General features: G+C 37.4%; 1 protein-coding gene and 1 pseudogene across 3 annotated transcripts; both read left to right on the top strand.

The window, feature by feature from the left end:
* The first annotated feature begins 7 nt into the window (after positions 1-7).
* On the top strand, positions 8-10,578 carry LOC114715877 (probable serine/threonine protein kinase IREH1). Of its 3 annotated transcripts, none has more exons than XM_028900785.1 (18): positions 8-881; positions 2,002-2,066; positions 2,204-2,386; positions 2,483-3,850; positions 4,804-4,976; positions 5,368-5,614; positions 6,081-6,173; positions 6,253-6,393; positions 6,510-6,602; positions 7,244-7,448; positions 7,751-7,836; positions 8,448-8,536; positions 9,053-9,104; positions 9,215-9,271; positions 9,375-9,548; positions 9,636-9,713; positions 10,019-10,205; positions 10,290-10,578. In XM_028900785.1, the coding sequence occupies exons 1-17, from the start codon at positions 149-151 to the stop codon at positions 10,100-10,102; spliced, it is 3,921 nt and encodes a 1,306-aa protein (XP_028756618.1). In that variant the 5' UTR covers positions 8-148; the 3' UTR covers positions 10,103-10,205; positions 10,290-10,578. The 3 variants fall into 3 exon arrangements, with proteins under 3 accessions (XP_028756618.1, XP_028756617.1, XP_028756619.1); XM_028900784.1 differs by having other exon boundaries at positions 9,633-9,713; XM_028900786.1 differs by lacking the exons at positions 9,053-9,104; positions 9,215-9,271; positions 9,375-9,548; ... (1 more) ...; positions 10,019-10,205; positions 10,290-10,578 and having other exon boundaries at positions 7,738-7,836; positions 8,448-8,530.
* Positions 10,579-12,029: 1,451 nt separating this feature from the next.
* On the top strand, positions 12,030-14,274 carry LOC114715912 (remorin-like; annotated as a pseudogene).
* The last annotated feature ends 84 nt before the right edge of the window (positions 14,275-14,358 follow it).

Here is a 14,358-nt window from a genome sequence, read left to right as displayed (position 1 = left end):
GCTCTCTCTCAGTTCACAGTCTTTGTCCCGGCGCAATTTTCAGGTTCACTTTCATCTTCAATGTCGCTCTCCGTAGCCCCGCACCTATGTTAGGGCCGCACTCATTTCGTGAGCTTCTTCTGCGTGTTTCTCGATCACGCCCCTCGCCATGGTCTTCAAGGGAAGGTTTTTCTCCTCCAAGAAATCCGACTCTTCAAGCCCTGATGGGTCCTCCAATAATAGCCCCCGATCACTTGGCTCCAATTCACCTAGCAGATCCGAGAAGAAGAAGGTGAAATCAACTGCCAAAGAAGCCCAGATCGCTAGTACCAGCAGCGGCGCTGTCAGCGGTGGCAGAGGGCGTGGTGTCGCCGCCGTGCGTCGCAAATTGCAAGTAAAGGACGGGATCAAGAAGGATGCCATGGACAAGGAGAGTCAAACTCGGGTGGAGTCTCGTCTGACTTCGATGAGGCCAAGCTCCGGGGCGGAATTGGATTCCAGTTCGGAGTCTAAGTCAAAGAAGGCGACGGCGGTTGACGGAAAAGAATCTCCATCGGCTTCGGTTTCTCCAATTTTAGCATCCTCCCTTGGGTTGAACAGGATAAAGACGAGATCAGGACCGTTGCCACAGGAGAGTTTTTTGGGGTTTAGAAATGATAAGGGGCCCACGCTTGGTGCAAGTAACCTTTCTAGACCTGGTGGTAGTAGCTCAGGGTCAGCAAATGAAGGAAAGAAGGAGTTGGTGAATCAGAGCAGAGTGAAGAGTTCAGGCAGCGGAACTTGGATTGATAATGGCGTTAATTCAGATAATACTTCGACTTGGAGTGCTCCGTTCTGGGACCAAAGCCCTAAGGTATCGGCGCGGTCGCGGCTACAGAACGGGGAATCATCTTCCGCAGCAGGTTTGCATCTTGTCCTGTGGCAGTTATTCGCCCTCTTGCTTTTGCTGAACATTTCAATTTGGAAGTTATTAAGTGAAGGCCGCTTGGTTTTTTAATACATTTCTCACACTTCAAATTGGTACCTTTTATGTTTGTTTCATGCTAATATGCACTTCTGTTAGTCTTCGGGACAACTTCACTTGATAGTAGCGAACAGCGGTGAAAATAGTAATGTCCTTGAGTGGGTACATTTTTTCACGATGTGTAAACAAATTGGGACTGGAGTTTCTTATCTGTTTGTCTTTGAAAGTATAGATAATGCTAAAAATACCTAAGGTTTATTGCTGGTGTATGCATGAAACATAAATATAGGACTCTTACATTCAAATTGACAAGTAAATAGGAGAGGGGTTTCATGTGAGTAAAACATCCAGCATCAAGCATTACTAGAATATTCTTCTTCACCCTTATAATATACAATTAGACGTGAATCTTGTGTATGGATTGCACTGTTTACAACATATGAGGTATGGTGTTGACAAGCCCATTCTTATTCAGTTTTGGCTTAACTCATCATCTTCCTTATGAAGTATATTGTTACTTGCAATTAAAGTAGTATTGCCATGGTGAAATTCCCAATCATGGAAATACTTGAGAAGGCGTCACAAAGTAGGTTTTGACTTGATTTTTAAAGTGAATCTTGTCAAGACCGAATGGTTTGGCTAGTTGCTGCCATACAGATATGTCTTGGAAGGACACTTCAGCCCTACGAAAACCTTTTCAAATGTACTGTTTGCAGCTTATACAATGCAAGTGGCTGGGTGTAGAGCCATATATCCAATTTTCATTTCCCTGCATCTGTCGTTATTGAGCTATTTCAATCATCGATTGTTGATTCCTGCAGTTAACTGAGTGTTTATGCCTGTGCAACCTGTAAGCTTTTTTTACTGCTTTCAGGCTTTGGTCCAAAGGTGGAGTTTTGGGGTGGCTGGCATGTAAATTTTATCATAACTCTTATTTTCTCAGGATTACCTATGGTCTAATTTAAAGAGCGGTGCTGTCTATTTCTTTTACTGCAGTGACTGGTAAAGAATGCTTTAATTTCTCTAAAGGTTGCTTTTTGTTTATCACTTTTAAACAGGTAGACGGGATTCATCACCATCTCAGTCTGGAGCCATAAGTAGTGCCGATGTTTGCACTCCAGAGGTACATAAATCGTATGCATATTATTTACTTGGTCCATCTTATTTTTGGCTGCTTTAGATGATATGTCCTATAAGTTCCATTATTATGGCTCAATATGTGTGCTTCTTTTTTTCTTCTTTTTTCTTTTTTAAATTTAGACTTCATATGATTTTGAAAACCCCAAAGAATCCGAATCTCCTCGTTTCCAAGCTATATTACGGGTCACAAGTGCTCCCAGAAAGAGGTTTCCTGGTGACATTAAGAGCTTTTCCCATGAGTTGAATTCCAAAGGTGTCCGACCCTATCCATTTTGGAAGCCTCGAGGGTTAAATAACTTGGAGGTAATTGAGTCTCCATTTCATGCTAGTTGAAGGTTGTGCTTCGTATTTTGGGAAGCATATTGTGTTTTTTGGTTAATCCTTTATTCTTTAATGCAGGGAGTCTTGGTTGCTATTCGGGCAAAATTTGATAAAGAAAAGGAAGAAGTGAACTCTGAACTTGCTATTTTTGCGGCATACCTCGTTGGAGTTCTTGAAAAAAATGCAGATTCTCATCCTGAGTGGCAAGAGACAATAGAGGACTTACTGGTTTTGGCTAGGAGGTGTGCTATGACTACACCTGGGGAGTTTTGGCTTCAGTGTGAAGGCATAGTTCAGGATTTGGACGATCGACGTCAAGAACTTCCTCCTGGGATGCTTAAGCAGCTTCACACCCGTATGCTTTTCATTCTCACGAGGTGTACTAGATTATTGCAATTTCACAAAGAAAGTGGTTTGGCTGAGGATGAACATGTTTTTAATCTTCGACAATCTCGGGTCTTGCATTCTGCTGAAAAACGTATTCCTCCTGGCTTGGGAAGGGATGCAAAAAGTTCCAGTACCGCAAAAGTCTCAAATCCCTTAGCCAAAAAATTTTATAGTCAGGAGCAGCGTATATTAGATTGGAAAAAAGATGTAAAGCCTGAGAGGCTTTCACTTCCTGTTGATGATGATAGCTCAAAACACTTAGAGTCTCCTTCAGGTAGGGATCGGATGGCTTCTTGGAAGAAATTCCCATCTCCACCAGCAAAAAGTTCAAAGGAAGCAGCTCAGATGAAGGGCCAAACCAATGGGAGAGTTGAATCTTCAAAAATTTCAAATAGGAGATCAAATTCTGATGTAGATCTATCTGCTGCCAAGCTGTCAGAGCATATTCCTGTCAATGACTCCCAGGAACATACTCTTAAGAACCAACAAAAAGTTTCTTGGGGCTACTGGGGAGATCAGCAGAATATTAGTGAGGAGAGTTCTATAATCTGTCGTATATGTGAGGAGCAAGTCCCTACTGTCAATGTGGAAGATCATTCAAGGATTTGTGCTATTGCTGATAGATGCGATCAGAAGGGTCTAAGTGTCAATGAGCGTCTTATCCGAGTTGCTGATACACTAGAGAAGATGATAGAATTATGCACACAGAAGGATATCCAACAAGCAGTTGGAAGTCCTGATGTTGCAAAAGTATCAAATTCAAGCATAACTGAAGAATCTGATATCTCGCCAAAACTCAGTGATTGGTCTCGCAGAGGATCAGAGGATATGCTGGATTGTTTCCCGGAAGCTGATAATTCGGCTTTTATGGATGACCTAAAGGCCTTACCTCTTATATCATGTAAAACTCGTTTTGGTCCGAAGTCTGACCAAGGAATGACAGCATCATCTGCTGGGAGCATGACTCCTAGGTCACCTTTACTGACACCAAAGATGAGTCATATTGACTTGCTCTTGGCAGGGAGGGGTGCTTATTCTGAACAAGATGATATTCCACAGGTGTGTCTATTTCGGCCTGTTTTTTTCAGTTTGTCTTTTTGTCTAAATTGTGGTTTTTCACATTCAAGTCATGTTTTCCTTTTATTCTATAATTCATTCTTCTCCATGTGTTCTCTTATTATGTTCGGTTATGAGCAACCTAATGAGTGTACTAATCTCTAACTATACACAGTACGCGCGTTGTTTGACAAACTACTTTTTAAGTTTTAACGCAAGTTCTGATCTTTTAATATATTAGACGCATGTCCCATATTTGCAAAATGGTAAATTCTTCCCCATTTACAAATATCGATGTTGGACAAATATTACATTCAAGCTTTTGCTGCAATTTAGATTTTCCTTTTTGTTTCACAGAAATTGTATTTTTTTTTTTATAATTTGGTTGATTTGTGACTTCTTGTCTGACTGAGACTAGGAGTTCTTGAACAAATTCTTTCCAAGAAATCCTTCCATTATAGAATTTTGTGGATGACATGAGTTCTAATCGTGTTCGCGGAACAAAAAATGTCTTTTAAAACTGGGGGAGATGGAGTTTAAACTTACTTTTCTTGAGCATTTACTGATTTCTTGAAGATGAAGTAGGAAGGAGAAGAATCCAAGGGGCGAATTAAGTGCATTTTAAAAATAAACTTGGGGAAAAGGGGACTAGTGAGGGATTAAGTAGGCTCTATGGGCATGCTCTTAAGGAACAATAGTATCCACTTAAGATGCATTATAAATGTCTATGTTGATTAATTTTTATGCAAATTAGTGCATTGACAGTTTGACTTAGCAAAGTTTTGTTACATTTGGAATTTAATTTCTGGGCCACCATTTTACTACCGTACTAATTGTTGGAATGCACTTTAAAGAACTTTGTGTGATATTCCAGTGCACTCAACTATGAGTTCCTGTGTAAGTCTGTTATTGATGGCGTGAAGCTCCGTTTTGTTTTTCCTTTTGGCATATTGTAGATGAATGAACTTGCCGATATAGCACGATGTGTAGCAAATACACCTCTGGATGATGATCGCTCAATCTCATATTTATTATCTTATCTTGATGATTTGAGGGTTGTTGTAGAGAGGAGAAAATTTGATGCACTCACAGTGGAGACCTTTGGAACTTGTATTGAGAAGCTGATACGGTTGGTACTTTGGTGCTACAATTTCTAGCATACATTTCTGTCATAAAGGAAGTATTCTTACTCTAAAGTAAAAACTAGGACAATCAGTAATGGATTCTCAATGAATCAAATTTAGGGTAACTTTTATTATGGATACTGGATATCAAGTGCCAAATGATATAGTCCCAACCACATCATGTAACAAATTGACCTTGTTCTGAAACTTCATGCCATAGTCTATACTGATATAACAATTTCTGTGTTTTTTATCTGCTCAACATCTCTTTTTACTATTCCTAGTTAGATTTTTATTGGTTTTTTTTTTCTATAGTATTTCTTGCAGTATTCTAACTCGTGAACATATATGTTTTATGCAACCTTCTGGTGAAAATTCTTTTTGTCTGTTTGCTAGGGAGAAGTATTTGCAGCTTACTGAGATGGTTGAAGATGAGAAGATTGACATAGCTAGCACTGTAATTGAAGAAGATGTGCCTTTGGAAGATGATATGGTTCGTAGCCTGAGAACAAGTCCAATCCACCCTTCAAAGGACCGTACCACTATTGATGACTTTGAGATTATGAAACCTATCAGTCGTGGGGCATTTGGACGGGTTTTCTTGGCTAAAAAGAGAACAACAGGGGATCTTTTTGCTATAAAGGTACTATATATATGTTATTCCTCTTATCCCTTGTGAAGTTTTATTTTGTTTGTCAATGGATTTTACTATAAACATTTAGTCCAGCGAAACACAGATGAGCACACACAGACTCACAAGATATAGGTTCTCAGAGTCGCTGATTTCATGATTATAAGATCAATAAGTACAACAACAATACAGCTTGTAAGCTTTGTTCAAAGACCACAAAATTCAGCAGTAGGTAACTTTATTTCTCCTATGTTGAATGCAATTGCTTTATTTCTGATAAACATAAAGAAACATGGGAAGGCTTAATCTAGAAAGATGAAAATAATTGCCTAGGAACTTATGAAGACTTTAATGTTTTTATTTTTTTGATTTCTTATTTGGCGAAACACATTTAATCGTGCTGTGTTTTGAAATTATTTATATTTCCTGGTTTAAGCTTAATGGTTTGGTCTTACCACGTTGTGCTATCTTGTAACAGGTTCTCAGGAAGGCAGACATGATCCGTAAGAATGCTGTGGAAAGTATATTAGCTGAACGTGACATCTTAATCACAGTGCGCAATCCTTTTGTGGTAAGTCTAGCTTGCTTATTAATTAATATTGCTTTCAGAAATGGTAATTGCCTTCTAACGTTGGGATGAACTGTATCAGGTTCGTTTCTTCTATTCTTTTACATGTAGTGAGAATCTGTACCTTGTCATGGAGTATCTTAATGGAGGGGATCTGTATTCATTATTGAGGAATTTAGGTTGCCTAGATGAGGAAGTTGCTCGTGTATATATTGCAGAAGTGGTAATTAATCACAGTTCTCCCTCCCTTCCTCCCTCCTCCCTTTGTTTGTGATGGGTAATATGGAAAAACAATATTATTTCTTATCCTCTGAAGCTTAATTTTCTTTCTAATGGTAGGTGCTTGCACTAGAATATTTGCATTCACTGCGTATAGTTCATCGTGACTTGAAGCCTGACAATTTGTTGATTGCGCATGATGGTCACATTAAGGTAATCACAGGATATGCTTTGATTCTTTATCTCTTGGAACTGTTGCAATTAGTCCTGCGTTATTGGCAAAATAGTTTTATGATTTTTCATTCTTGTTTAAGTGATAGGACCCAACGTGGCATGGGTATCATGCCAAGTTCCCCTGTTGAGTACTATAGAATGGATGATCTTGACAGTTTAAGATATCTAAATTCTGTTGTAGCACCACCTCTAAGAGGCAGACAATTTAGTAATCGTTTACTCTGTCTTCTCTTTGGTCAAAATGTTCCATAGGCTTACAATAAGGCACACATTTTTGTGATAAGAATACTATAATGTGATATATTTGCTTTCCATCTAGCAGTTGGCCCAAAGAAAACAGAATATATATTTTCTTGAAGAAGTTTATCATGAAAGCTTTCTTCCATCCTTGGTGTTACAATATAGACTAGGGGAAAAAGGATTAGTGAACTTTGAATGTACTTAGTCAATCTCTATAAGTGGAATGAGTTAACAGAAATGAGAAATTTTTCCCTTGTGTTACCATTGATGGCCTTTGGCTTTAAACATTCATGCAAACTTGAGGTTCTATTGAAAAATTTCACGCTTTGGCATTTGTGCTCCCAACTTGATGAGAGGTCATTTTTTGATGGGTCATGCAGCTAACAGACTTTGGGCTTTCAAAAGTTGGTCTCATCAATAGCACCGATGATTTGTCTGGCCCAGCAGTGAGTGGGACATCCCTCCTTGGGGAGGATGAACCTCAGTTATCGACATCAGAACATCAAAGGGAAAGGAGGAAAAAACGTTCAGCTGTGGGTACACCTGATTATTTAGCACCAGAGATACTTTTGGGAACTGGACATGGTTCGTATAGCCCCTTTTTAGTATTTGAGGTGGTTTAATTTTCTTTTTGTTCTGTGTCTTAATTTAATGTTTGATCTTATGCTGTTACTAGGGTAGAAATGATTTTCCTGGTTTTGAGAATTAAGTTCTTAATAATGCTTGGAAGTGAGAATATTTAATTTTGAGCTGTCTTGGCCTTTACGGAATTAGTGGCTTCTTCATATATATAAATATATATATTGGTGTGAAGCTAGTGATGTACTTTTCTTTGCGTACTTGTGATTACAAACATGACTATAACAACCTTTAGTACTAATTTGCAGGATATACTGCGGATTGGTGGTCTGTTGGTATCATTTTATTTGAACTGCTTGTTGGAATTCCGCCTTTCAATGCAGAGCATCCTCAGGTTTTTACCCCAATTTGTTATGCTACATGTCTGTTAATGGTCTTTTACGTCTAGTTCAAAATTGATGTTTGTTGGTGGGCAATTTGTAAATTCCTTTGTAAGCGCTTTTTGAGCTTAAAGGTATCCTAGTGAGCTCTGGGAGCCCTACTGACCGAAACTTTATGTCTTACCGCAACGAAATTAATGTTTGTTGTCTTTATTTTCTTTCTGCTTCTCTATCTAGGTACACATATTCTTGGCATGTGTTATATTAACATCATAGTGTATCAAATTAATCAATATCCTTTCATGTTGCTCCTTGGGAAAAAGAATGCAACAAGATCTCCGATAAATCATATATTCTAAGTACCTTGAACTGTTATTTTCAAATAAATTCACTAAATCTGTGGTTTGGGCAACTAATATATGTCTTCTTTTGTTTTTGGTAGGGATATATGTCTTCTAATATAGATATTTAGTATAATATTTTCTGATTATAGGAGAGAAAGATGACTTGTGATCCTCCGTAAGATTGTTGTTATCTATCCTTTAGTCACTTTACTATCTTATTGCTATTAGCGCCAAAATGCTAGCTGAGCACTCACTGATAGATGTGGTTGTTTCTATTGTAGACCATATTTGATAACATTCTTAATCGCAAGATCCCTTGGCCCCATGTTCCCGAAGAAATGAGTTCTGAAGCACAAGACCTTATTGATCGGTAATTGAATATGTTCTGTTCTTACTTCAATCTTCTTCCTATAGGGCTTGGGAAGTCTTTGTTTTTGCTGCTTTGGCACCCCCTAATTTCAGAATATTAGTTACTTGTCTCTTTTTTCAACAATATCTGCGTAATTCCTGCTGCTTGATCATGCAAATCTTTTTCTGACATATTCTGTATGGGAGAACTTCTAAGCTTGAAATTCCAATGCATTCTGATGTTTAAGAAAGCCAATGATAATTATTCCTCGTGAATCCACTTCTGTCACATGGCGGAACTTGATCACAGTTGTTGCCTTACTCAATATAACTTCTTTTAGTTTAGAGCTAGCTAGAAATTCTGCTCTAAAAGTCTTTCCATGAATTTCAAGGTTCGTGTTATATACCATGTGGAAAGCCCATCACTGACAACGGGCTTCATAATTTGCTTTAAGGACATTCTTCTTGATTGATCAGTCACATAATTAGTAAAGATAGATTTTTCTTTGATTAATGACTTAAGATGTTCAATTTTCAGATTGTTAACTGAAGATCCTAGTCAGAGACTTGGAGCTGGAGGGGCATCAGAGGTGATACTAGAGTTTTTATATTACCTTATGGATGCTTGTTTACATTTTTCGGACATTTCTGCTTTTTGTCACGGCTACAAAGCCTGAGCAATAAAAGCTTAATGATTCAGGTAAAGCAACATGTTTTCTTCAAGGATATAAACTGGGACACACTTGCCAGGCAGAAGGTGAGAACTATTTTCCCTGAGCCATGGATGTAATTCGTATAGCGAGCACCTTATGTCAACTCATGTCCTGGTAGATGCATCAGAAGACTCTTAATTTTTGCAGGCTGCATTTGTCCCTGCCTCTGAGAGTGCTCTAGATACCAGTTATTTCACAAGTCGCTATTCATGGAGTACTCCTGATGGCCTTGTGTATCCAGCAAGTGATATTGAGGATTCTAGTGATGCAGACAGTTTAAGTGGCAGCAGTAGTTGTGTGAGCAATCGTCAAGATGAACTGGTACTGCATTTATGGGCATTCCTAAATATGTTGCTGTTGAATTCATTTATTTTGTGCTGACTTGCTTTTGGGAACATCTTTAAGCAGGGGGATGAATGTGGGGGTTTCGCCGAGTTTGAGTCAGGCTTATCTGTCAATTACTCTTTCAGCAATTTCTCCTTTAAGGTATCTCACATCACTTTTCTTATATTCTAATTTTATTTATTGTTGCGACAAACAAGTAGAATTAACTATCATATGGATGATGCATTATCTGGTATGCCTGTATTCTTTTTCATCAGAATGACAAACAGCATGTGACGGCTTCGTAAAATGGCTGCTCTAACCTTTATTTATCTTGAATTGGACAGCTCAAGATTTGTTCCCTCTCCTTTTCTAGCATGTCAAATTTCATTGCTTATGATTTATGCCAAGTTAAATTATCCTTGATAAAACTTCATCATGTGCTAATGTCTCCATTTGGCTTTCAGAATCTCTCCCAGCTTGCGTCTATCAACTACGATCTTCTCACCAAGGGATATAAAGATGACCCACCTACAAATTCTAGCGCATAACTATCTCACCATTTTGTCCTCATTCCAGAATTTGGTTTTCGACATATGACCTGAGCCATTTTTCGTGCGCATATGCACCTTCTTGTTTGTAAGCCTTGTGCATGTATGATTCTACAAAGCTTGCATAATTTCATTATGTCTTTGTCCCATATGTATTATGCCGATCTAATGATTTCTGACTTTGCAGAGACCTAGAGGCTCAAGAGCTGGTCCACGATGTGCTCTTTACTTATTAAGTAACAAATCAACACTGGGATTTCAACCTTTTGGGGTTTATGTTGTGTATGTATTGGGGACTGTAAAGTACTTTAAAATGCATACTAGTGGTGGTTGTTCACATTTTTCTGTGTTGGTGGTGGGGGGTTGCTTATGTAATTTCCTTTCAAAATTTTGAGATATAGTGAAGGCCGTCTTCTGATCCTCTCTCTTGGAGCATTTTCACTTTACCATAGTTGATCTAAAGTGATTACCTTTCTCACCGGGCTTGTATCATTTAAAGTATTTGACTTTATGAGATCTCGCCATAATCATTTGGGGTTTTCCTCTCCTTTGGAGCTGATGGATGACAATAATATGCTCAGCTCAGTCATCACAATCTTCAAATTAAAAGTGCCTGCAAAGCCAGGTAAAGTCATTGAGGGAGCAGAAGTGCTAAAAGGACAACTTTTTACTCACTCTAATCATATTCATAAATCCCATTTAACTAATATATAAAAAAAACCAAGAAAATTAGTCAGAATTGACTGTATTAAAAAGGAAAAATCATTTTAGAGGTATTTATATTTTTTCTCAATTTTTAATTTTGTAGCTAAGTGTATTTTTCTCTTAATTAAACTTTTAATATTGCTCTATTAACATTGTTAATCTGTGCACAAAGACTACTAATGTTAATAAAGCAAAATTACAAGAGCTAATGTAGCTAAAACAAAAAATTAAATAATTTAATTAAGAAGAAAAAATATAGGTATTCTTAATTCTTCACCCCCATAACTACTCAATGATATCCGTACCAAGGGCATTATTGAGAAAAACTACTAACAGGTACGTAGGATTTACAGAATGACTTGTAAAATGTGAACAAACTTGTAGAAATGATTTATAAATGAGAGCAGGGGTAACATTTTTTTGGCCATTTTTTCCCCTTTCAAATATCAACTTCAGTTATTGTAGTTATTGCAATTGTTTATTGAGCAAAATTATATATGAATAACACTGAGTTATAGAAATTATGAAGTAAATCATTAATGATACCATAAAATGATACACAGTAAAGGTAAATCTTTAAAAATATAGTATAAGAAATTAGGAAAGAAACAAATAATATATTTGTTGCTAAAGCAAATGAATAAATATAATTTGAAGTTCGATTTTCACCGTCAAATTTTACTCCCATCATACAAACAAGAAATTGTGAAAAATGGGAACAGGCCAAGATTTTAAAAATACAAAATAGCATGGCATTTGGCAGGAGACAAAAGAGGGGAGTGTCCATATTTTGGAAGAATTCTTATATGTACTCGTAAAAAAAATGAAAGAAGAAAATTGGATGATTGAGGCAAACTAGTGGAGAGGGTGGCCACCTGTATCAAACATCCAGCTAAGCGCCTTTGGAACAGTACAGAGAGCTGATGGAGCTCAACCAGTTGCCTTATTCCTCCAACCATAATATCTTAACCACCTTTCTCTCTCCTCTTCCTCCTTTCTTCGTCTCTCTCTCTCTCTCTCTTCATCAATTTCTGATATTTCCGCAATAAGTGAAAGCTCCGTCACACCCTTTTGTTTCGAATCCTCATCGTCATCATCATCACCAACTTTTCTGTGAGGAATCACAACTCAACTCAAAAGAAGGAGAGCAGAAGTATGACAGAGGAGCACCCCAAAAAGCTGGACGCCGAATCCCCATCGGAACCTCCGCCGCTGCCGCCTCATGAGGAGCCTCCCCCACCACAACCACCACCACCACCACCTCATGAGGAAAGATGTAACTAAGGAGAAATGTGTAACTCCGGCACCTCCTTCTGATGACCTTAAGACTCTTGCTATTGTTGAAAGTACATACCCAACTCCCCTCTCTTTCTCACTTTTCTTGTATATCTGTTTGTTTCCTCTGAAAAACTGACTCAAAAGGTCTGTGTATGTGTTTGTGTTCCGTGGTTACTCTCTTTATTTTATGGTTGGTTCAGGGGACGAGTCCTTATTTGAACACCGCTTTTCATTTCTCATAAATATAGAAACTGAATTGTTTAAGTTTTTCTCTTTCTGTTCTTCAAGGCCTTCTGATAATGAATTTCTCGAGTTTAATTCATAGTGATCTCTGCTGTTTTTGTCAACTGAATTATTCCTGTCCAGTAGAGTTTCTGAAGGGCTTTTCATCTATCTGGGACTTTCAAGTCATCAATTCTTTCTATAACGTATACTTCAAACTTTTATTCATTTCTTTCTTCTCTTGTCAGTTTATCATGGCTAGGATTTGCCTATTGTCACTCCGTTGAAAAACACGTGCTTGTCTTAGGAGGAGACGTTTGGGACTTGTGAAAGCAAGACGACTGTGATTATATGATTCATTTGTACCTTCATCTTATAGCTATCAACATTTTCTAAATGGTGCTGCTTCTTACAGTTCATCCTTTAATTTCTGTGTCTGTGCTCAACCTGATCTTAGTTATTTGGTAACGACATCGTGATGAAAAATATGGACAATTTCGAGGATTTAGTGAGAATAACTAAATTATCAAGTTCTCTAAAGCCTACGAACACTCTGTAATGAGGACTGGTTGATAAATCTGTAGAGCCCTCAAGTATCTGGAATCATACCCAAAAGAAATTAAAAAAAGAGAGCTTCTGAGCCAGTGTATCAAAACATATGTATTTTGCATGATTGAGCCGTCACCATGATATAATAACATCATTGTGATTATTGTTGTTTATTCGGAGCCTCAAGAAGCTTCTACTGAGAAATCATCTGAAGGCTCTGCAAATCAAGGTATCTCGACTGTTTTATTTCCCTTCATGCATTTTTATACCCCTAAATTAGAGGTTAAACAAGTTTTTGCATATACAGATGCAGTGCTGGCTAGAGTTGCAACAGAGAAGAGGCTTTCATTGGTCAAAGCATGGGAAGAAAGTGAAAAATCAAAAGCAGAGGACAAGTAAGAGACTAGTTTTGCATTATTACACTAGATGTTTGTTTCTTTCATATTCATTCGACAAGGTTTCATGGATATTAATTTGAATAGAATCTTTTGATCACGGGAGCGCACAAGAAGTTATCAGCTATTTCATCACGGGAGAACAGTAAGAAAGCAGCCATTGACGCTGAGTTAAAAAAAACTGAAGTAAGATCAATCATTCCTTTTCATTAGTAATTCCCCGAAGTGCTTTATGAGTGCTGTTAAAATATCTGTCCATTGATTTAAATCTAGGTCACTATAACTTCTGCTACAAACCAAGTGCTCATACTTCTGTAATCATTCAGTTGTTCTATAACCAATCTGTTTTTTTTTTTTTGGGTTCCAAAATAAAAATTGAAATGAGAAAACGAATGAAAAAAATACTTGAAAATAAAAGAAATAGAAAATCAGTTGTGACAGACTGGAATTTAAATTAATCAAAATTGTTCTTTACATACTTTCCTTTTAACCTTTTTCTAAATATATATTGACCTCCTACTAATTCTTCTTTGTGTTTCTAATTTGTATGCGAGTTAGGAACAACTTGAAAGGAAGAAGGCTGAATATGTGGAGAAAATGAAAAATAAAATCGCTATCATCCACAAGGAGGCTGAACTCTGAAGAGAAGAGGGCAATTATTGATGCCAAGAAAGGGGAAGATCTTCTCAAGGCAGAGGAAGAAGCAACCGCAAAATACAGGGCCACTGGAACTGCTCCAAAGAAAATCCGTGGCTGTTTCTGATACTGAAATCCTCAGATCTCATAAGAAAACCAAGAATGTTGAATTGTTAGTGTTTTATTTTTTCTGGTGAACACGTTCTTTGACTGTTCAAATGTGAGTACATAACTACATATGTGTCATTTGTTGGTGTTAGTGCAGATGTGTTATTTGTATTTAAATTATTCGTTGGGGATCTAGTTGGTGTTCATTTATTATGTGCGTATATCAATGTCAGTGTGAGTGCTCCAATTAATTTAGACATTAAGAAATTTTAAAGTTTAGTTTGTTGTAGTATTTTTTTGGGTTTATATAATAGTGTATATAAAGCATGACTTGTCATGCCTTGTGTTAAAACTAAGTTTAAT

Source organism: Neltuma alba, unplaced genomic scaffold (assembly GCF_004799145.2).
Source record: "Neltuma alba isolate B1F8T4 unplaced genomic scaffold, ASM479914v2 tig00011618_pilon, whole genome shotgun sequence".
NCBI classification, from domain to species: Eukaryota; Viridiplantae; Streptophyta; class Magnoliopsida; order Fabales; family Fabaceae; genus Neltuma; species Neltuma alba.
Note: the sequence above shows the minus strand (reverse complement) of the source record. Positions and strands in the feature narration are given on the sequence as shown.

Coding starts and splice junctions, on each gene's coding strand:
- LOC114715877 (XM_028900784.1), top strand. CDS start 149: ATGGTCTTCAAGGGAAGGTTTTTCTCCTCCAAGAAATCCGACTCTTCA. Junction 3,851..4,803: donor AACAAGATGATATTCCACAG/GTGTGTCTATTT, acceptor GGCATATTGTAG/ATGAATGAACTTGCCGATAT. Junction 6,603..7,243: donor CGCATGATGGTCACATTAAG/GTAATCACAGGA, acceptor TGGGTCATGCAG/CTAACAGACTTTGGGCTTTC.